This window comes from Drosophila miranda (assembly GCF_003369915.1).
Source record: "Drosophila miranda strain MSH22 chromosome Y unlocalized genomic scaffold, D.miranda_PacBio2.1 Contig_Y2_pilon, whole genome shotgun sequence".
NCBI lineage: Eukaryota > Metazoa > Arthropoda > Insecta > Diptera > Drosophilidae > Drosophila > Drosophila miranda.
This window is the reverse complement of record NW_022881614.1, coordinates 7,294,602-7,317,189: the sequence shown is the minus strand read 5'-3', so window position 1 is coordinate 7,317,189 and position 22,588 is coordinate 7,294,602. Positions and strand designations below refer to the sequence as shown.

General features: G+C 45.2%; 2 protein-coding genes and 1 pseudogene across 7 annotated transcripts; all 3 read left to right on the top strand.

Annotated features, from left to right (window-relative positions):
* Positions 1-2,293: 2,293 nt before the first annotated feature.
* Positions 2,294-15,002, top strand: LOC117192475. 6 transcript variants are annotated; one of them, XM_033397173.1, is made up of 12 exons: positions 2,294-2,400; positions 2,886-3,157; positions 5,028-5,153; positions 5,217-5,432; positions 5,513-5,830; positions 5,893-6,616; positions 8,863-9,079; positions 9,153-9,273; positions 9,348-9,453; positions 10,857-13,213; positions 13,305-13,767; positions 13,828-15,002. In XM_033397173.1, the coding sequence occupies exons 2-12, from the start codon at positions 2,975-2,977 to the stop codon at positions 14,616-14,618; spliced, it is 5,622 nt and encodes a 1,873-aa protein (XP_033253064.1). In that variant the 5' UTR covers positions 2,294-2,400; positions 2,886-2,974; the 3' UTR covers positions 14,619-15,002. The 6 variants fall into 6 exon arrangements, with proteins under 6 accessions (XP_033253064.1, XP_033253063.1, XP_033253062.1 ...); XM_033397172.1 differs by having other exon boundaries at positions 8,836-9,079; XM_033397171.1 differs by having other exon boundaries at positions 8,821-9,079.
* On the top strand, positions 14,690-17,078 carry LOC117192962 (U3 small nucleolar RNA-interacting protein 2-like). Its single transcript, XM_033397684.1, has 5 exons — positions 14,690-14,728; positions 15,464-16,299; positions 16,355-16,552; positions 16,612-16,748; positions 16,808-17,078. The coding sequence occupies exons 1-5, from the start codon at positions 14,690-14,692 to the stop codon at positions 17,044-17,046; spliced, it is 1,449 nt and encodes a 482-aa protein (XP_033253575.1). The 3' UTR covers positions 17,047-17,078.
* Positions 17,079-19,060: 1,982 nt separating this feature from the next.
* LOC117192623 lies at positions 19,061-22,482 on the top strand (annotated as a pseudogene).
* The last annotated feature ends 106 nt before the right edge of the window (positions 22,483-22,588 follow it).

The window sequence follows — 22,588 nt, the reverse complement described above, 5'->3', positions numbered from 1 at the left end:
CCGTGTTAAATTGCTCTGTGAACCTCCGGCTATACTCAAATCCGACTTGCAGTACTTGCACTTTGCCTTTTTGTCATCTATGGCATCGAAGTGATTCCATAAAGCACTAAATTTACGTTTAAGCGACATTTCAAAACAGTTTAAATTTCTTTTCAACTTTCTTGCCAGAGTCCGCCACAACAAAATGTGAAAAGAGCTGCCATACCAACTCAAAAATAGCGAACAAAACGAAATGAGCAAAACAAAAAGAGCTGCCATACCAGCTCAAACATAGCGAACATGAGGAACAAAAACGAACGAAAACGAACGATGAACAAAAAAGAACGACAGATGAACAAAAAAGAACGATGAACAAAAAAGAACGAACGGAAAAGAACGATGAACAAAAAAGAACGATGAACGAAAAAGAACGAATAAGATGAACTTATTCAGTTCGTTCACTTCCATGAATAGTTCATTTTTGTTCGTTCGTTCATAAACGACCCAAAACAGTGTTTTGCCACCAGCATGTTTTAGTGTATGGGTGCACATGCATTCTCACGTACTTTGCGTGTGTGTGTTTCGTATTGCTGGCCGCTAGAACTGAAATTTGAGTTTGGTTCTTGTTTTGGGTCTTTTGATGAGCTGACCTACCGCCACAAAATAAATGACGAATGGGCAGGGGGTGGGAGTATGGTACACTAGGGCGCGGGAAATGAAATAAAAGCTGTTATTTGTTTGATTTATACCACAAAATATAAAATATTACAATAATATAATTACACATTTATTTCCTTATTTTAAACAGGTTTATTATAAATTATAAAAATTATGTAAACACCGTCGGTTCTCGACTTTATAAATAGAGGATATACATACCTTAAGAATGTTCATATATGTAACTACATACAATGTATACGTAAATACATACAGTGCCGCTCAACTGAATAGGTTCAACAATTTTCAAAAGTCAAACCGCTATATCTTTTTAACCAACTTACCGATTTATATGAAATAATTTTTTTTGCATAGATTGATTCATTATTAATATAGCAAGAAAGTTTCCAGAACACGTTTTAAAAGGATATTTATTAAGTTTTTCAAAAACATTACAAACGAGGGGGAACGTTGTGAGTTGCTGAGTGCGGAGAGTATTGGCCCTTTGATTGATGATGACAACTTATCGATTACGCCCGTAGGAGCAGGAAGGAAGTGTCGGCTAGTGTCATTACCAGCTTCTTTTCAAATATATTCTGAACGAAGGGGAACGTTGTGAGTTGCTGCGGACACCGCAACTATACAGTTATACCCGATACTAAGTCAGTATGCTCTCCTCCGGCAGACGCCGCTAATATTAATCGACACGACAAAGAGTGCCTGCGAGAGAGACAGAAAATCAGTCTGAGCGTGACGTCGCGCGCTGCGTAGCCAGTGCAAATTGATTTGTTCCTTTTGGCTATAAAAATTATATGATCTGATCCAGATTCAGCAATCGGATAGATATGGTCGTTATCTATGATTCTGCGTTTTTGATTTTCTCGTATCTTTAAAATTGTGGATGCCACAGATTTTCGTCCTTTGTGGGGGCGGAAGTGGGCGGGGCGAAGTTTTGAAATATTCTTGTATATACTGTATATATAAAATATCTTATGTACATACATATGTACATAAATATTAAAGTTTATTACATTCGTATATTGCATGAGGGTTTTCAAAATTACTGTTGTCTTAATGTTGTCTTTATAACTGAATTAGAAAATTTATGGGTATTGTCCATGAGAGTATTCAAGGTGCGATTTGAAATATATGTAAAACCAATTCCATTTATATTTACGCATATTTATTTAAATATATATATATTTAAATCTTATATTGTATATTTAGATACATCATTGTTTTAGTTATAATAAACAAAAACACATCTATATACTGTATGGTTAGTGTCAAAATTTAACCGACGGTATATTTACGGTATATCGGTATATAATGGTATATTTGGTCAATTTCATCAATATTAAATTTAATTTTCAACGCTATATAGAAATTCAATAAAAGCATGTATTGGGAATTGGCCAGTCAAGAAGAAAATGGATTCATCAATCGTATAAAATTATGATGGCATGTTTAAAAGTTCTATATAGCTAGTAATATTCGACGGAATATCAAAAACGAGGAATATGTAAAATAGAACTTGAATTCGTTAGTATATTTACGGTATATTTTGAAAATGAGGCGGTATGTTTCGGTATATTTCTGAGGGTCGGACGATATATTTTATCGATAAATCCGCGGTCACACTGTATGACACACACTCATAAAAAAAATACATCGCAGTTTTTTACGATTAATTTTGTTATTTTGAAGTGATTTAATTTAATTTTAATTTTTAATTTAATTGTACAAATGTATTAATAACAAAAGGTATTTTTATGTAAACGCTATAAGCATTAAAACTTGGTTTGAAAACTGTGAAAAACGCGTGTGCATGTGTTGGTAATATAAACGTGGCTTTGTCTGCGAAAAATTTTCGAAAAGACACATAAACATAAACGCTGTGGGCAAAACTATTAAAAACTACTGTGCTGAACGCCAAGATAATAAAGTGAAAAGAAGTTTGGGTGATAAAATATTCCTCAAGCGTTGGCAGGATGCAATTTGCAAATTGCAACCTTCGAGGCAATGTGTCTGATGGACGCCATATTGAATTTTGTTGTCATGTATGTGGGTGTATTTGTGGTTTGTTTTCAGACGCGCGTGATTGTTTACCTTGCCGCTGCACCTGAAACTCTCCCCATCGTTTTAGAAAAATTCGCATATTTGTTAAAATAAATTAAATGCTGTTGCCTAGCAAATTGAATACTGTTGCCTTGCTGGTACTAACCAAAATTTGCCTTTCTCCCTTGTAGCGTTCTCCCTAACAACTGCGTGTTTCTTCTAAACATAAATTTGATCAATAACCCAGTAGAGGATTGCCACCTAGGAAGGAAGGGCAAAGATGGATCAATTATTTCAGTCATACCGCGATGATGAGCGACGTATTGGTGAGGAGGATCTGTCGAGTCTACAGGACTTGAACTGCAATAGCAAACCGCTCATCAACATGCTCACAATGCTGGCGGAGGAGAACATTAACTATGCACACGTCATAGTCCGCGTGGTGGAGTACTACATCAGCCAGGTTAACATAACACGCATATTTATTTCAACCAAGACACCCAACCAAATCACACCAAACAGTGACTAGTAAGCCCCCGTCGTCGTACTCAGCAACTGGCTGTGACGAGAACAGTGAATCTCCATTTCGATATGTGATAGGAACTTTGGTTACTCTTTCTCTCTCTCTCTCTCTCTATAAACCCTCTTGATCTGTTTGTCTTTTTCCAAAGGGATCCAACGAAGGACAGCAGCCTCCTTTTGTATATTTTGAAATGTGATAATTTTCTCTGGGCTTTCGTTGGTGTCGTTTGGAAATAGGCATATCAGATCCCCTATAGCCCTAGTTAGGTTCTATATCTTAATATTTATCACATAATTTGGGTTTTAAGCCGCGACTGATTTTATCCTCTACAAAGGTAAGAAGTTTGATTTCCTCTTCTATTTTACTTTCTTTCAACTTTTGATCGCAGAGTTTAAAGCTTACAAAAGAACAAAAGAAACAAAAAACAAAAAAAAACATCAAGTAAACTGAAAAATGCAATAAAAACAGAAAATACTTCAACAATCGTCATCAAGTTGTCTTTTATTTTATACAAAACCATTTACTGCTTCTAAAATATTCCATGAAAAAAAAATGCAGCAATTTTTGTTATTGCGAAATGAAGAAAACGCACTCTTCGGTAAAAGCAAAGACTATACAATACCAAGATGTTGCATGAGGAACAAATGCTTTTTCTATTTTCGTTTGACGCTTCATGGTACGGGCGCGCGGGGCTAGTACTTAAATTCTCTTTTACGCTACCTTCGCCTCCGAAATGCTACTCGGCTTCGTCAATGCCTAGGTCAGCGTCGAGTCGGTGTGAAAGCATGTCAGTGTGTGCGTACCGAAACCGTAGGGCAGCGTGGTCGCTGATGTCTTTGGCGCGGCACAGTGGGGACTCAGCCGAAATAGTCAAAAAATTGTATGAGTGCTTTAGATAAATTTAATGTACGCATCTAATAGAGAATTTTCCAATCGAATTTTCAAGATAATTTTAGTTTAGGAGATATAAGCACTCAAAGTTTAACATTTTTTCAGTGTGCAAATATTTATTGAACTCATATTCACTAACTAATTTAGCAAGCTGAGACGGCCAAAGGTCCCACTGTGCCGCTCCAAAGACATCGGCGATCCGCGACCACCGCTTCGACGGTGCTGAGGCTCGAGAGTCCAGAATTATTTCGTTGCTGGTGAAGGCATTGCCGAACAGACGAAACCGATGGGCAGCGGGGTCGCGGTAGAGACGAAGTACAGGCGAAAAGGGAATTGAAACACCGCGCGCTCCCTCGTGCCTTTTGGGTCCTAATGTTAGAACCCGCCATAGAACAGCTTTTTGGTCGCTCATGCAACATCTTGGTATTGTATAGTCTTTGGTCAAAGTAAACCAGACGATAAACGGAAATACTTCAGCCCTGTAGTACCTTGCTTATGTTCGTATCTAATCCTAAAGAAAATCTACTATGAATCATAAACGTGTAGAAAAAGAACATTTTCCAAACACATCTCTCACCAAACACCCGGGGAAAAGGACATACAAACAGTCGTAACAAATTCATTTGCTCGAACCCATGTAATCGCCGCTCACTCGGATACCTAGAGATTGTTCAGTCCCCTGTTCTACGAGTCTCATACTGGATTGTACAGATCCTTCCCTTTGTCTGGCTTTGTGCAGATTTAACTTGTGCCCAGATGCCGCCGCTGCCGTTGATGATATCGCCGATGTTTGGTCTGTCTGTCGGTCCCCCACTTCTCTCTTACTCTCTCTTTGCCCCTCTGTCTGACTGACTGCTACCGACGTTCTGTAGAAACTTATTGTTCTATGTTCTTACCTATTTTACCAAACTTTAAACAGGTGCCGCCCGAGTTTAAATTGCCCATACTATATTTAATTGATTCGATAATTAAGAACGTGAGAAGCAGCTACGTGCAGTTGTTCGCACAATGTATAGTCAACATATTCCTCAACGCGTTCGAATCGGTAAGTCATCCATCTCACTTAAGTGTTTACCTTTCGCTGGCATTAACCAACTTCACCTTGTAGGTGCAGCATTCCCAGTCGCAGTTGCTGGAGAAGGTGCGCGAACGGATGTATGCCCTGCGACAGACCTGGAACGAGGTGTTCCCACCTTCCAAGATGTATGCCCTAGACGTAAAGGTGAAGCGTCTTGATAATAACTGGCCCATTACGGCCAAGAACCCCACCAACAAAATACATGTTAATCCCGCCATTCATGTTAATCCGGACTTTCTCAAAACGGTAAGCAGTCTGCTGGCAATTGTCTCTCCTCATCGCAAATAGATTGGCTAACGTTGTTCCTTCTTGGTACTCTCGCACAGGGTTTGGTTCCTGGTATGCCGGTTAACTCCACACTGCCCAGCGACATGGAGGAGATACTCCAGGCTAAGACCCGCGAGCTTCTGGAGCTCAAGAAACGCAAACTGGAGCTTGAGCTGGAGCAAACCAAGAAGCATTTAGAGGAGCAAGAGCGTCAGCTGAACCAGGCGACGGATGCTATTGCTGTCGCACCCAATGTCGCTATGCCAGCGCCACCCGCTTCTGTTGCTGCTCTTCGTCCACCTGTTATGGATCCAGTCGTTCGAAATTCTCGTAACGCTGGGAATCCTGGGATACCAAACACGCCAGCTGCCCAACAGGTAATCCAAAAGGCATAGAGCATTAACATTGATCAAAGCTAACATGGTTTTTCCCCACACAGCCCTTTTCCGCGAAGTCAAGGGTTAATCCAGTCAATCCGGCTCTACTGAACTCTGTGCGTCAGCGGGATCCACGTTTGGCGCGGCAAATGCAATCTCAAGTGGAGGCGGCTCCCTCGCGATCCTCTGATCCCCGTCTGGAGGTAAAATCCTCCTCATCTTCGCATAAATCTAGTCGATCGCGCAGCAATTCACCGGTACGCAACAGCAGTCGCTCCACCAAGAGCAACAATGGCAGCAGCTCCCATCCAAACAGCTCATCGAATCGCAAGCGCAGCGAATCCAAGAGCTCAACATCTTCATCGGGCTCTGATGCACGACACAAAAGTGGAGGTGGCGCTAGCTCCTCGACACTATCGCCTGCCAAACGCTCATCTAAACCATCGGCAAAGGAGCATTCCGACCGACATGACCGAAATGGATCACCGTCAAATTCGAAGCGTAAAAGCACCTCTCCAACCACCTCGCCATCAAAATCTAAGCGCAATGCTGCACACAAATCGTCATCGTCCATGCGCGGAAAGTCGTCCTCGACTCGATCACTCAGTCGCTCGCCCATCTTCATGGACGTTGACCTACGTAGCGGTGGTGGAAAGTCTCCCGAACAGAAAACAGCAGCTCCAGAATCCCTATCTCAAGTGGCAGCAGCAGCATCAGCATCATCCTCAGCATTAGCAGCGGCAGTAGCAGCAAAAGTGACAATCATCACGAATGATTTAGAGAAACGTAAGAAACAACTTTTAATTCTAATCTCACATTTGTTAGCCAACAAGCAAGTCGACCTCAAAGCTCATGGCCGTACGGGCAAAGTAGTTGAGAAAGCTGAAATTACAAACCAAATTGGCGGCACTCTCTGGCTTAGGCAGGTGGAATGGCGGGCTCTTGTGGGCGTGTGTTGTTGACCCATCGTAAGGTTTTTTTGCTCTACCTGTCTATCTTCCTCCCGCAACCCAAGCTGTGAAAGCTGTGATAAATTGTGATATTCATCCTAAAGACGATACCTCAAGACGGAAAGTTCATCACGTTTTAGCTAGTCATTTATTTGAAAGATCATAGGATTATTTTGAATTTAAGATCTTGCTAATTTATCTAGAGCTGCAGCTACACGTAGAGTGTACAACGTGTGTCTTATTTGGTTTCCGTTTTTCGGGAACAGTTCCAAAGTCTGGAATATGTAGGTCCGGGTGCACACCACTGATCTAGAGTAAAAGTAATCTTCCCAGGAAATGGCAAAAGTTAAACGTTTATCCAAGAAAATGACAAAGGTCAAACGAAATGAACTTTCCTTGGTCGTGTCCTCGTCTGCCCTTCGTTCTGAATAGAGGATCGTTACAGTGCAATCCCTTCATAATTTTGTTCAAATCTTCCTCTATACGAGCATACCCGAACTTGTTCGGCTCCTTTGTTCCTTCGTTGTTTTCTGGGCCATTTTTTTTTGGTGGGGAATAGAACGAACGCAGCCTGCCCACATATGATCTCACTTAGTATATTTATGGAATTTTTGTTTTTAATAATTAAGAGTGCTATCAAAAAAGAACCCTAGCAAAAACAAAAACAAAACCGAAACCAAAACCTTTTGAAAATCAAATCAAATCGTAAACTAAAGTGTAAATAAAATGTGTTTGAAAACCTTTTGCATTCCCAGTTGTTTTAATTGATGCAAAACGTAGCCAGGGTGCCGCCTTTTGTTGTGATTTGTAGCTTATTTATACGAAACCGAAAAAAGCACAAAACTAAGTTGAAACGAGCAAAAAAAAAACAGAACAAAAGAAAACAAATAATGATAACTGTCAAGTAATTTTTGTACTTAAACCGCCTATTGATAAAACATTGATTGATTTAGATGAAAGAGAAACTAAAATAAAATAAAGACTGCAGTTTTAATTTGTTGTGAACACAACCCGTGTAAATCCAAAGCGAACATAAAATACTAATTTATAAACATTGGAGTATCGACAACTTACCTACTTACATACTTTATTACATATCATATTTATTTTATAATTGTTTGAAGCGTAATTTTGTAGTTGGCTTCCCTATATGTATTGTATATGCGACCCAGCTAGCAGAGCAGCTAGTTGTATTTTGTATTTCTACTATTTGTACATCTATCTTATTTTTGTATTTGTAGAACGGCACTTTTCCCCTTTACCTTCCCTCCCCCTAGTATTTATACCATTTGAATCACACCTATTATGATTTTTTTTTTAATGGTCTAACCTAACATTGCGCCTCATTGCGTCCACAAACGGAGCCCCCAGCCCCGTGGAACTGCACTTGCACTCCACGATTTTGTTGCATTAGTTAATTAAATTTCTCACTAATTCGACACTAGCCTGGCTGTTGTGCCTGATGGTGATTGAAGGCCAAGGCCTGGGCCTGGTCCTCTCTTCTCTGTATGATTTTTTCATTATGATTTTCTCATATTTGGTGCTCGCCCAGATTTAATTTGCTTAGCACATCTTCTGCTTTTATTTCCATTTTACTTTGGTCGTTCTCTTGCTTCCATCTCATTCTCCCCTCTCCGTAAGAACAAAAATGTGTGCCCAAAAGCAAAATCAATTTTCTAGATACATTTCAAATACTTGAACCAGGCCCTCCAGCTCCTGCGGCTTCAAGTCCACCGATTATGGTGGCATCCAGTATGGACATTGACTTGAGGCGGCCCCAGACGCCGCCTCCGCCAGCATTCGCCATAGCTAAAACCAAACCACTCGACCAGAGCAACAGCAGAAGCACCACCAACACGACCACAACAACAATCACATCCAACAACAACAGCATCAGCAGCAGCAGCACAACAAAAATTGCTAGTAGCGCCTCCAACGCATCATCGCCATCATCTACTAGTACTACGTCTTCTTCAAAATTGCCCGCAAAAGTGTCGTTCAAAATACAAAAACAGTTTAATAAATTAGATAAATCTACAGCGAATCTATCAACAGCATTACTGCTAAGCCCATCAACATCAGCATCAGCATCTGCATTAGCCGCCGCATCCGCACCACTAGTCAATCAGAGCTCGCCGCAGGGTAATGTATCGGAGACACTGCAGCAATCCATCAACAAACTGCTGCAGGTACAAGGCATCACTGGGGAGAAGCGTTCCGCAGATTCGCTACCCCCAGAGATCGACGAGGATGAGCAGCCACAGCAGCAGAAACGCAGCAAATCAACTAAACTGGACGCGTGAGTGATCTGATATTTTAGAAGTACTTGGTTAACCGTGGCAGCTCATCAATAACTCCCATATACCCCTTAGTCTCTTCGGCAGCGAGGATGTTGATCTGCGTCGCGAGATTCCCGCTGTGGTGAAGCCTGGAAGTGCAAATGCAGTCATCGTGGTGGAAGACGACTCAATGGACAACTGTGATGTGGAAAAGGTAAATTTCGAGACGGAGCTCCGTTTAGTTTTGTGAAACCATTTTACATTGCCTTTTTTTGTTGTTTTCTGTAGCCACAATCCAAAACAAATTCGCAGCTCAAGATGCCATCACTCGATGAGCTGCGCGCCAAGCTGGCCAAGTCTGCGCGTCTCCACAACAAGCTATCCGGTAAGTCCGGTAAGTAGACATCACACCACCAACAACAACAGCCAACTAGGTTAGGTTAGGTTAAGGCGGTAGCCGGGAGGGGGGGATAAGAGCCTCCCGCCCCCAAGCTCACTTGGACCTATAAAAGGTCCGTTGTGTTGCCGCATGGGCATGTGCCCCTTCGCGTTGCCCGAACCGTGAGAGCATACTACTGCAGGTTAAGGGCAGTCCCATCCGGTGGCTTGGATGTATTTGGACAAGGTCCCTGGTTTGATTACGGACAGGTCCGAAATGTCCGTGAGGAAAGCGGCCCCGAGAATTCGAAGACGACGATTTCCAAGGGCTGGGCAGTGGCAGAAGAAGTGGGGGACCGATTCCTCCTCCTCCTCGTCGCGACAACTCCTGCAGAAGTCGTTATGAGGGATTGACAGTCTAGAGGCGTGAGTGCCGATCTGCCAGTGTCCCGTAATGGCTCTAGTAACTGCAGAGCACTGTGCTCTGCTGAGTTTATACAGCTCTGCTGAGCGCTTCTTCGATCGATATGGCCATATCAATCTTGAGACTTTACAGGAAACGGTTTGCTGCCATCTCCTATTGGCATTTTGCTCGAACAATTCGTGCGTTAGGAGCCTGCACGTAGCCAAGGGCATCGCTACTTGATCCCTCTCCGGTAGGAGAGGAATCGTAGTACCCTGCCTGGCTAGCTCGTCGGCGGCGTCATTCCCCTCGATGTCCCTGTGGCCGGGGACCCATATAAGGAAGAGATCTAACTGCTCTGCGATCTCGTGCAGAGACCTGCGGCAGTCATTTACAGTCGCTGAGTTCGACGATATTGAGCCTAGAGCTTTGATAGCTGCTTGGCTGTCCGAGAAGACGCACACTAAGTGCGTATCTAGAAGTAATTTGGAGACGATCGAAATGGCCTCCTTGATGGCTTCAACCTCCGCTTGGAACACACTACAGTGATCCGGGAGCCTGAAGCAATGACTGATGTTCAGCTCGCTGCAGTAGACTCCGCCTCCCACGCGGCCGTCTAGCTTTGAGCCATCAGTGTAGAAGTGGACCGCATTTGCAGGTCCTGGTTCGCCCATCTCCCAGTCCTCCCTAGATGGGATTGATACCTGGAAGGGCGTCGAGAGGTGATCACTGGGGATACAGTAATCTGTCCTCTCTGGTAATTGCGGGATTCTCATCAGGATTCCCGAGTGCCCAACCGCGGATGCTTTCCACAGTCTGGCTTCTCTCATTCTGAGGGCGGAAAGTGTTGCCACCTTCTTTCCCATGAGATCCACAGGGAGGAGGTCCAGCACAGTATCCAGGGCTTCCCCTGGAGTAGTGCGTAGCCCGCCAGTTATGCATAGCTCTGCCATGCGTTGAACTCTGCTGAGTTTATTGAGGCAACTAATGAACTAATGAATCTCTCATCCCTCCAGACAAAGTCAGAGATCAGTCTGTGGTGCAGCGTCTCAAGCAGCTGGCCGAGCTGAAGGCCAACGATGATTTGCAGGGGGCGCACGACGAGAAGATGCGCACGATCCTCAGCCAGGCTCAGGAGATGTACGAGAACCACAATATGAACCAAGAGCAGTACAAGGACCTGGTCCAGAAGGTTGTGGCCATTAACGAGAACAGCAAGATTAAAGAGTCCCGTCGCCGACCTGATGGTGCGGAAGTGGAGCGTAATGCAGCCCGAGATGCTGTTCTGCGCAAGCGGATACCCAAGCTCAAGAGCAACGAGAATCATTCCTCTGGCTCGCCACGCAGCGACGGCTCCCCTAGATATGAGGATCAGCCAATACAGGGATCGACGTCCACCGAAAAGCCGACGCAAAATAAACGGGAGAAGTCCAAGAGAAAGAACAAGAGACGAAAGCCCAGCAAATGGGGCGAACAGCTGGATCCTGCGGCTGCTCAAAGGGCCGCCTGGCAGTTGGCCAATGTCAATAACAACAACAACAACAACAACAACAACAACAATAACAATAATAAGAGATGTGGAGCTGGAGGAGCGGGGGGTTCGCTTCCTGTTGTACCACCCGGGTTCCGGGGAATGCCCTGGCAACAGCCGCCTGCGATTGTGAAGCCACAAACGATCGTCCCGCCACCACCACAGCCGCCCTCGATGATGGGTCTGCCACCAGTTCCGCCCGTAACAATGACCAAGGCCATCAATTCGCTGGACAACCCCATGGCGGATGTGGTGCGCAGCATCACCATAGATGGCGGATCCAAAGAGATTCGCTTTTACAACCAGGTGGCCATCATATTTATGGATGGCGACGAGCCGCACGAGATTGGCTTCCAGGATGGCCAGCGCGTGATCCTGATCGATCACAATGAGCCTCTGCCGCTAAGCTTCAACAACGACTACAAGCCGTTCCATCTAGATGGGGCCCTACATCGCATCCGTTTTGGCTTTCCCTCCCGCGAGCTCTATATCGACGATCATTGGTATGAGATCTACTTTGGTGGACCGCCAGTCTCCCTGCCCATTGGCAACAGCCTGCACGTACTCAAGGCGGAGGGTCCTCCGCCCAATGTGGACATTGGCCGAGTGCGTCGTGGCCTGGTGGTTGGCAAAATAAACATGATTGTGGATGCCCACACGATTGTTCCACTCTTCCTGGATGCCAGACAGCAGACCTTCCAGATGGGAGCCGAGCAGCATTCGATACAGTTTGTGGACAGCTTTCAATATGCTCTCCTCGATGGCCAGCTCCAAAAGATCGAATATGGCGGCCTGCCCAAGGGCATGAAGCTGAATGGCGGACCCAGCTGCTTTATCCGATTCGGAACCCTGCCAAAGGGCGTTGTGGCCGGCAAGACGCACGTGGCTGATATGGTCTACATTAAGACAGAAGCTCCGGCAGAGCCACCCCAGCCCCCACCGATGATTGTCCAGCCCCTGCCCGTAGTGGAGCAGCAGCCAGCGGCAGCAGCACATGCCCCAGCCGTATCCCTGCCAGCTGCATCCAATTCTCTTGGCAATCTGAATATCAATGATTTGTTCCAAAAGCTCGTCTCGTCTGGAATAATTGGTGGAACCTCTATTCCGGGCATATCGTCTGGCGAATCAACCTCAACCAAAGAAGCGCCCGCAGCTGCCGCTCCAGCTGATGCCCAAGCCACAGCCGCCCCTCCGGTGTACGTTTCGCCGCCAACGGAGCCCATCAAACGCATCAACCTACAGAGGCTAGAGACTATTAAGACCCGGCAGTCGGCGGTGGTGGCCACGCTCTACCTGGGCATGCAGTGCAGCAGCTGTGGTGTGCGTTTCCCGCCCGAGCAGACCATTAAGTACAGTCAGCATCTAGACTGGCACTTCCGTCAGAACCGAAGCGAGCGTGACTCAACCCGCAAGGCCACCTCCAGGCGCTGGTACTATGACCTGAATGACTGGCGGCAGTACGAAGAGATCGAGGATGTGGAAGAGCGGGAGAAGAATTTTCTGGATACGCAGGGCCAGCCAGGCGGCCCCGATGCAATCGATGATCTCTCCCAGCAACGATCGCTGGACTCGCCTGTGCTCACCTGCGCAGCCGGTAACGATGATGTGGACCGCTCCTGCGACATGTGCCACGAGAAGTTCGAGCAGTTCTACAACGAGGAGCTGGAGGAATGGCACTTGCGCAGTGCCATTCGCGTCGAGGATAAGATCTACCATCCATTGTGCTATGAGGACTACAAGACTTCGTTGAACCCGCCCGCAGAGCAGAAAGACTCCAAAGATGTGGACATGAACAACACCGATGACAACGCAATGGACACGGTACTTAAGCTGGAGGATGGGGTAAGGAAGATGATAAGTTGCATGAGATTTCTGCTGTGCTTTTCTTCTTGGGTTCTTGAGTTCATGGTCTTTCTTCTCTTTTTGGTGAACAGACGCCGCTAAGCCTGCGCCGAACCTGTTCGATGATGATGACGATGATGTAATTGTGTTGCCCAACGAAGAGCCCAGCGTCACTGAAATTGTTGACGACGATGAGTATGTCCCCGCCAATGTGACGCGCGCCGAAATGGGCAACGAAACGGAGGACAAGGTGAAACCCAGCTCTGGCTGCGAGGATGATGGGGAGAAGCAGAAAAGCAGCCAGCAGCCACAGAATGAATCAGCCAACGAGTCTGATGTGGAGATCCAAGAGCCAAACATTCCCTTCACCGATCTGGACACGTATGTGGAGAAGGAGATTGATGATGAGACGCGGTTGGCCCTGCTAAATGTAAAGATCAAAGAGGAGCCCAAGGACGAGTACGATGAGGACGAAGACGATGGCTTCGAAGATGTGGGCACGGTACTGCCACTGCTGCCCTTGCCCGAGGATGAGATATCCATCAACAGCAGCGGTAAGTGTGTCCAGACAACAGTTATTCAACGCGTTGCTCATACTTTTGGTATCATGTCAGAAACACAAACCCAAACGATTGGATCCTTGCCCTCGCCGGCTACTATAGAGCGACCAGTTTCGGTGGTCTCGCTCACTCTTCCAGCCAACGACGATGAGCTGGAGGCCGCGGACACGGTGGCGACGGTGGCCAACGCGGAAACAGAACTGAATGGAGATCCGCAGGAGTCGACGCATAACCTGAGCGCAGCAGGACCGGCACCGGCGTTACCTTTGGCTAGCTTAGTTAATAGAATAAAAATAAATATCACTAAGAATACAAGTAGTATAGTAAGTAATAGTGCCTCCAACGGCTCATCAATGGCCGCCACATCGACGCCGGCAGCAGCAACGATGGGATCGGCAGCGGATACGCAAGACTCGGCCATCAGTGTCATAGGCGGATCCGGAAACTGCAGTTCTCTGGAGACCTCGCAGCAGGTGAACGCAATTCAAACCATTTCCACCATTCCAGTTCTGTGCGGCGGTAACACATTCGTCCCCAAGATTGCAACCAGTGCTTCAGCCAATATCAGTTCCATCTCGGTCATTGGCAGCAGCTACGGCACCAACAGCCGCAACAGCAACTCAATCGCGACCACAACGGCACCAACTTCGGCGACAGTCTCGGCGGTTGTTGGAGCGGGATCATCTTCTGCCGTTGCCCAGAAACCAGCCACACCCCCGCCTGCTGTCGATGCCGATCCGGAGCCGGTGGTTGAACTGAAGCCAGCGTTGCGGAATGTGACGCTCAAACGAACGAAAAAGGTCCAGAATGGCACCGAAACATCGGGTCTCTGCTCGATCATGTAACGCGTGAACACAGATATTCCTATTTAATTTTTTTGCAATTATTTTTACACGTTACTTAGTTTTAGAAAATTATGGAAACGTTCTTCATCGCGGAGCGTTCTTTCTTCTTTGTAGGTACCCATTACGCACTAGGGGCCGAGCTCTCCTTCCCACCAGGAGCTCTAGCCCATACACATTCGTCATCATCAGTTATTTCGGAAAAAACAACGGCAAAATTTAATAAAAAACAATTACAACTGAATAACATACTTTGTGATAATTTTATAACACAGGAAAACGAATTACAATACCCTACAAGCGTCACATCCACATGCTTTTCTATCATTGCTAATGTTTTGTATATGCTAATTTGAAGGAATAAATAGAAAAACTGAATTAACCAAATTACTTGATAACTTTTCAATCGTATAGTTATTGTTACCCATATTTAAATTATATCCATAAAATATTCTGAATAAAGCATTTCAATTTAATCATAAATAAAAGTGTTATTTGAAATTTTCAATTAATTGCAGTTAAAATTACTTGCGAATGTATATACATAGTGCCACTTATGTTTATGTGCGCGCCAAAACCAGTGTTGCCTGACCTCAGAAATGGCCACTTTTGAAACAGCTGTTTCTATGTACTAAAAAATCCATACCGCTTTAAAGTCTGCACGTGGGCCTATTATGGCTTTTAAACTAAGTTTTTATAATAAATATATTGAATTAAAGCCCAAGCACTGGTCAGTTATCAAGATGTCATCGTCCTTTTTTCTCAAAGCAGGCGCCAAGGCCAAAAAAAAAACGGAAGGTGAGACTGAAGCCGCCCAAAAAGAAACGTATCTGTAATGTTTGAAAAAGAATCCCGCAGCAACAAAAGGTAAGGGCGTCAAAACAGCAGCGAAATCGGGGAAATCGGGTTTCCAGAATGCCCGTGCAGAAGGGCCAGTGCCGAAGAAGCAACGCCGTCCCAAGGAAAAGGATGACGAAATTGAAAGTGATGATGAGGAGTACAACAGTGACCTGGGAGACGGAGGCCACAACACTTTAGCCTTCTCTTCCGACGAGGGCGAGGAGGAGACTGCTCAAGACAAACGTCTGCGTCTGGCCAAGCAGTATCTATCGGAGATTGAGAAGCAGGAGTCGGAGCGTGCCGAAGATCGGGAGCTGGGCCAGAGTGTTGAGCAGCGCCTACAGACTGACTACTTGGATAGCGTGGGTAAACTGCGACGGAACATTGCCGGCAACCTGAAAACCAATGAAGTGACAAGTGTTCTCAAACACAAGCTCCACCACATGCCAATCTGTGCACTGGCTCTCAGTCCAGACGGCAAATTCCTCTATGCGGGAGCCAAGTCTCAGTTCGTCCTGAAATGGTCCACGCAGAATGGAAAGGTCTTGGACAAATGCGATGTTTTGCCACACCGAGAAGAGCCCGAAACTGGCAAGAAGAGACGCTCCCATGTCATAGCCATCTGCCTGTCCACGGACATGAAGTACATGGCTCTGGCCGAGGGAGGTCCTCATATACAAATCTGGTGCCCACAAACGATGAAGCATGTAAAGACACTGAAGGGTCACAGAGATAGCATTTCAGGCCTGGTCTTTCGAAAAGGAACGCACGACTTGTACTCCGCAGCTAAGGATCGTTCTGTGAAGATTTGGTCGCTGGACGAGATGGCCTATGTGGAGAGTTTGTAAGTTTAAAACAGTGTAAACATGCAAACATTTTTTGAACCGTTTTATCTCCAGATTTGGTCATCAAACAGGAGTCACCAGCATAGATGCCCTGAGTCGAGAGCGAGCCATTACCGCAGGCGGTTCAGATTGTTCCTTGCGCATTTGGAAGATTACAGAAGAATCGCAGCTGATCTACAATGGACACAAGGACAGCATTGAGTGTGTCAAGTTAATGAACGATGAACACTTTGTGTCAGGTGGTGTGGATGGGTAAAATATAGCGTAAATATCGCGCACTGATAGATACTAAAATTTCGTAACATTTGCAGTGCTATCAGCTTGTGGAGCGCCCTAAAGAAGAAACCCATTTGCACCACACAGCTGGCCCATGGTGTAGGAGAAAACGGCGTCGCCAACTGGATAACAGCAATTGCTGTGGTGGTCAATACGGATTTAGTGGCAACAGGTTGGATGGATTCTTTAATTTCTATTTCCACCTTTTCTTACGTTCTCTATCATATTCAGGCTCCTGTGATGGCTTTGTGAAACTCTGGCAAACGAATCCAAATGCCCGCAAGTTGCAACAGTTTCAAACCATACCCATAACTGGCTTCATTAATGGCCTTACCTTTAATGCCGATGGCACTAAACTTTATGTGGGCGTCGGGCAGGAGCATCGACTGTGTCGTTGGTGGCGACACAAAGAGGCCAAGAATAATATAGTTGTAGTTGATATAGTGTTACAAAATGCGACCGGCAAGTAGGTTAACTTCTATCAAAGACTATACAATACCAAGATGTTGCATGAGCGACCAAAAAGCTGTTCTATGGCGGGTCCTAACATTAGGACCGGTGTTTCAATTCCCTTTTCGCCTGTACTTCGTCTCTACCGCGACCCCGCTGCCCATCGGTTTCGTCTGTTCGGCAATGCCTTCACCAGCAACGAAATAATTCTGGACTCTCGAGCCTCAGCACCGTCGAAGCGGTGGTCGCGGATCGCCGATGTCTTTGGAGCGGCACAGTGGGACCTTTGGCCGTCTCAGCTTGCTAAATTAGTTAGTGAATATGAGTTCAATAAATATTTGCACTTTGAAAAAATGTTAAACTTTGAGTGCTTATATCTCCTAAACTAAAATTATCTTGAAAATTCGATTGGAAAATTCTCTATTAGATGCGTACATTAAATTTATCTAAAGCACTCATACAATTTTTTGACTATTTCGGCTGAGTCCCCACTATGCCGCGCCAAAGACATCAGCGACCACGCTGCCCTACGTTTTCGGCACGCACACACTGACATGCTTTCACACCGACTCGACGCTGACCGAGGCATTGACGAAGCCGAGTAGCATTTCGGAGGCGAAGGTAGCGTAAAAGAGAATTTAAGTACTAGCCCCGCGCGCCCGTACCATGAAGCGTCAAACGAAAATTGAAAAAGCATTTGTTCCTCATGCAACATCTTGGTATTGTATAGTCTTTGGTTAAACTTAGACCGACTGCCGTGAAAATAAAGTTGAATTTGAGCGCCAGCTATATTTAACAGTGTCATAGTTAAATACATACATACATATAGCTGGTGCTCAAATTTTGTGGGATCTTTTCGTGGTGGGATTTTTAATCGCAGCAATGTCACTATATTCCTACGCGCTTTCCCCCTTATTTGTTAAACCTTATTTTAGACACAATTTAACAAAAGGGATTTCTAAAAGTGGCTAATCTTATAGAAAATTAATTCATCAATCGAATGAAAATTTGCGTTCAGGTCGAAATCGAATATGACTTGATCATGGCACTAACCATACAGTTCAAAAAATCTGAAAAAGCATACAATCACATATTTTTGTCGAAACATATTGCGTGTGTACTAACACATGCAAAGATGTTCTCTCTGCGCTCTCTCTCTCATGATGACGTCACTCTGGGGTACTGAACGCGCTAGCCAGTGTGTGACGCTTTCGTTGTATGAACTGGCACATATATATACTGTATGGTTAGTGATCATGGCCAGAGAACAATTAACCCATTGTCGACCAGTGGGTATTAAAATACACTCCACGAAAATAATTACCCTTTAAGAGGTGAGAGATATCGTGAGGTTTTTGTAATGAGGAAGGATAGGAAGGAACATTTACAAAAATATTTTATTTCGCGGTTTAGCTCAAGGAAATACAGTGGAAACACTGTTTAAATAGAGGGGGGGACAAGTGGGCTAAGTTCGGGTCTAACGGGCATACTTTATTAACAAATCCGCGGTCACACTGTACGAAAGTGTTTTCATCCGCAATTTCCATATTTTTCCAATAAATTCAACTGGAGGGAATTGACTTCTACACCAGGAGCTTCCACTGCGTTGGCTTTGTAAGGTGATTATAATACATATTAGCGACTAAAATAGAACATATTGCGTGTGAGTGCTCCGTCTGTCTCATTTTTGTTTCTGTCGCCTTATGTTGGTTGCAAACTCCAAATATCAGGCGACATCATCATCGTCATGTTTTCTGTTGCGTTCGCCTTTCCCGTCTTCTCCGTTGTGCCGGATTATAAATAGTTGTGTGAGTATGTCCGTTGTATGAACATTACTCCGTCTGCGTCTGTGTCGGTTTGAGGCCGAGTTGATTTTCGGTGTCAATTATTAGTTCAGTTCCAACAACAAGACAACAGAACGGAGTGTCGAAGCAACGGCAAAAAGTTAGCAAAGCGGAACTGGAATTGTAGATGACAGTGCCGTTAGATCTGCGCTGCTCCCATCTTCTAAGCTGTCGATCGCGGAAGCAACGCAACAATGTGTGCATGCATACATCCATACGTGCATATGGACGGCACGAAACTGGAGAGCAGCTAAGCCAAGAGTCGTTTCCATTGATCTTCAGCTTGATATTGTTGCCCTCGAGACCCCAACACAGTCACAGCTCGGTCATTTGTCGCAGCAGTCTGGTGCCCAAAAAGAGCGATCGCAACGATCCGTCGAGTTTCCGCTTTGCATAAATGGCAAATAATTGCCACCGCCCTCGTTCGCGGTGCCCGTGCTGTGTCTCGGCCAACCACCAACACCAACCAAGTGCTTGTGCTTTGTTTTAACGATTACACAAATAATTGCATTTCTCTTCGGGGCGCAGCGCTGTTCCGAGTGCACAGCACAGTAAATTAGAAATGGGCGTTAATTTGGTTGTGAGCAAGATAGCGAGCATTTGCCTGGTCTGTGTAGCCCGGCTTCCGGAAGTCAATCTGTTATATTATTCCCCACAAATTTTAGAATTGTGAAGGCTCCCACAGTACACAGATTCCATAGCTCAAAGCCAAAGTTCCCATGGATCGCAGCTTGGACTCCATTGGCAGCTGTTCACTCGATGTAGATGCGGACTCTTCCGATATATCAGGTATATGGTATATGGTACGTGGGTTGCTGCCGATCGTAACCTCAATCTGAATGCTGCCTCGAATTTATTTATTGGTTTTCCTTTTGTTTTGCGTTTCAGCTACTTCTGCCTTTCTTCTTCTTTGCTGTATTTTTTTTGTTTCTTTGCTTGCGTTCGTTCGCGACTTGACTGGCCAAAAGAGACTAACTCTGAATCTTCTTTCTATGACACATTGCAGATACCAGTGGCAGCCTGAACTTTCCAACGCCGCTTTCTGTGAAGGACATAACACGCGAGTTCACTGCTAACTTACGTGAACACTGCATTCTGCGATCGCCGCAGCAGTTACAGTACACTACGACCGCCCTTGTAGATCCCGGGACGGGCTTGGTGCGTATGGTGCTGTCACCTGTTGCCGTCGAACCCGCCAATGAGCCGAACGCTGCAGGCGTCGATGTTGACATCGATGCTTGCACTGAAGCCTCTTCCATTGTCACCGCCACCCCCCCGCCGCAGCTGAGAAAAAGCCTAGCTACTTGAACTTGGCCTGCAGCGTCAACGGATACTCCAATCTAACCACCTACGATTCGAAGATTCGACAAGACATAAATAAGTCGCGTGAGGTCTCGCCAATCCGCCCCTCAACCAGTAGTCTGCAGTATTGCAAGCGCAATAATTTCCTGGCGGCCACAGTTCTCAATAGCATGCCGCTCATCACTCAGCCCTGCACGCCCAGCAAGTACAGCCTGGTCGAGGCGAGCAACAATAATAAGGGGCACGGTCCGGAGAATGGAGCAGATTCTAGTATCGCCCAATGTAATGGCAGTGCCAATGGAAGCAGCAGCGGCACGAATGGCTCAACTAGCAGCTTCATAAAGTCGCGTGTTGAGCGCCTATACGGCGCAAGTGCTTTGACCCAAGGATTCTACAGCCCCAAGAAGCATGGCCGGGCCAATTCACCGTCTCCAGCGTGGACGTCAAAGTATCAGCTTGAAGTGGAGTGCCCGCAAAACTCGGAGTTGGCGCGAAAATTTAAACAGCTTTCTCCCAGCAAGGACTACGGAGAATTTAGGAAAAAGCTGCACAATAATTGCTCCCAGGCTGTATCGCCGAGACAGATAGAGCCTTTGTCAGGCAAAAACGGGGAAGTGGACTTGCCTGTATTCAGGCACCTAAGTCATGAGTTCCGTGCCCAGTTACCCACGGTATCGCCGAAGCGAAGTGTACCTCGGTCCTTAGGTGCCTCAGAGGTGAATCTGGCCACAGAGGAACCACAGTCGGCACCAGCTCCAATAGATGTTGTTGAACACGAGCCCGTAAAAATTGCCCAATTGGATTCTGAGCAGTATATTGGGATAACCAAAATTATTACAGCCCCCCAAATGGAAAAGGATGGAAATCATTTTCTTAAAATACTCAAAGGCGAACAGGATCGTCTGTTAGCGCTGGCCGCTCTTGCTGAAAAGTACATAGATGCCTTGGCTGTAAGAGACCTACCTGATATTTAATGGAGTTGTTCGTTTGTTAACAATATGAAACATAAATTTCCGCAGAATAATCCTGATATCACAGAGGACACCTTTGGATTGCTGCGGGCTGCCTCTGGGAAGGCCCGTCTTCTGGCCTCGAAGAAAATGAAACAATTTGAGGGTGCGTGATCAACAGCTACTTACTCATTAGTGTGCAATTAATTTCGCTTATTTCTGGTTTACAGGCCTATGTCACAACAATTTGAATCCTTCACCAGAGGATGCGTTCCCCACAACAGTCTACGATTTGCAAGGATTCTGGGACATGGTTTATTTGCAGGTGACCCAGGTTGATTCCATTTTTGCCGATATTGATCAGCTTAAAATGAATGATTGGAAGGTGGGTACTAAAAAATTAGCATCTTATTCACTATAACCGTTTGTATGGGTTATTCCAGGCCACAGCTGAACCGCCCGCGGTGGAGACGGTGTCTAAAACGATAAAATCGACGAAAACGGGACTTTTTAAAGCGAAAACTGCCGGATTGACAAAAATCGCGAGTGCGAATGGATCGAAATCCGCTGCTGCGAATTCGATGGCAGCACTGCGACGAGAAGCCCAGAGGAAGCAATTACTGGAGATGAAGCGTCAGCGCCGTGAGGCCATGGCCGCTGTGACAAATAGTCCAACTGCCTGTGATGACGGCGCAGGGCAGCAGGGGGAAGGAATCGGCGGGGATAGTTCTGCCTTTTTGGGCGTCAAGAACAGCAGCTAAATAGTGCTCATTGCAACCGGCAATACATGCTCTATAGGTATAAATGTATTTAATCTTAACACACTTAACACTCACAAATGTAAACCACACTCATACTCGTACACACAAACATAACAAGAACATACTACATATGCTTAGAAATTCCGAGTTGAATTAATCCTTAACTAGTCCCAACTAAATTGCACATAGTGGAGCTGGACTGCTTAACCATAGAGCTGTTACATCTGTGTTTTACAAAGTGTCACAAACGTAGAGACCAACAGCAGGGTCGATAGAGCGAGCGCAACATCATCGATAGCGACGTTGAAGTATTTTTAGCGCCTTGAATTGTTTATAAAATTTGCCTTATCTGCGCTCGTTAAGCAACTTAGCTGTACGCATTCTAAGCTACTTGAAATTGTTCATGACAGTTATAAAAGACATTTCTTCTTGTGTTATAACACAAGAAATAAGTACAAAAAAAACAACAAAAAAAAAACGCTAACAAACCCCTTGTATTAGACAAATCGATCTTTTATATTAATTTTTTGAATGTAACGAATCTAAATTATACACGCATATATATTTTTCTGGCATATTAACAGCTGCATGAACTGAGATTGATTATTCTAGTGTTGAAGTTGTGAAGTGAAGCTGCAAGTAAGAAAGCACTCTCAATCTCACTCTCAATTAAGTTATAATGTTTTGTAATAAATTATTTTTCAC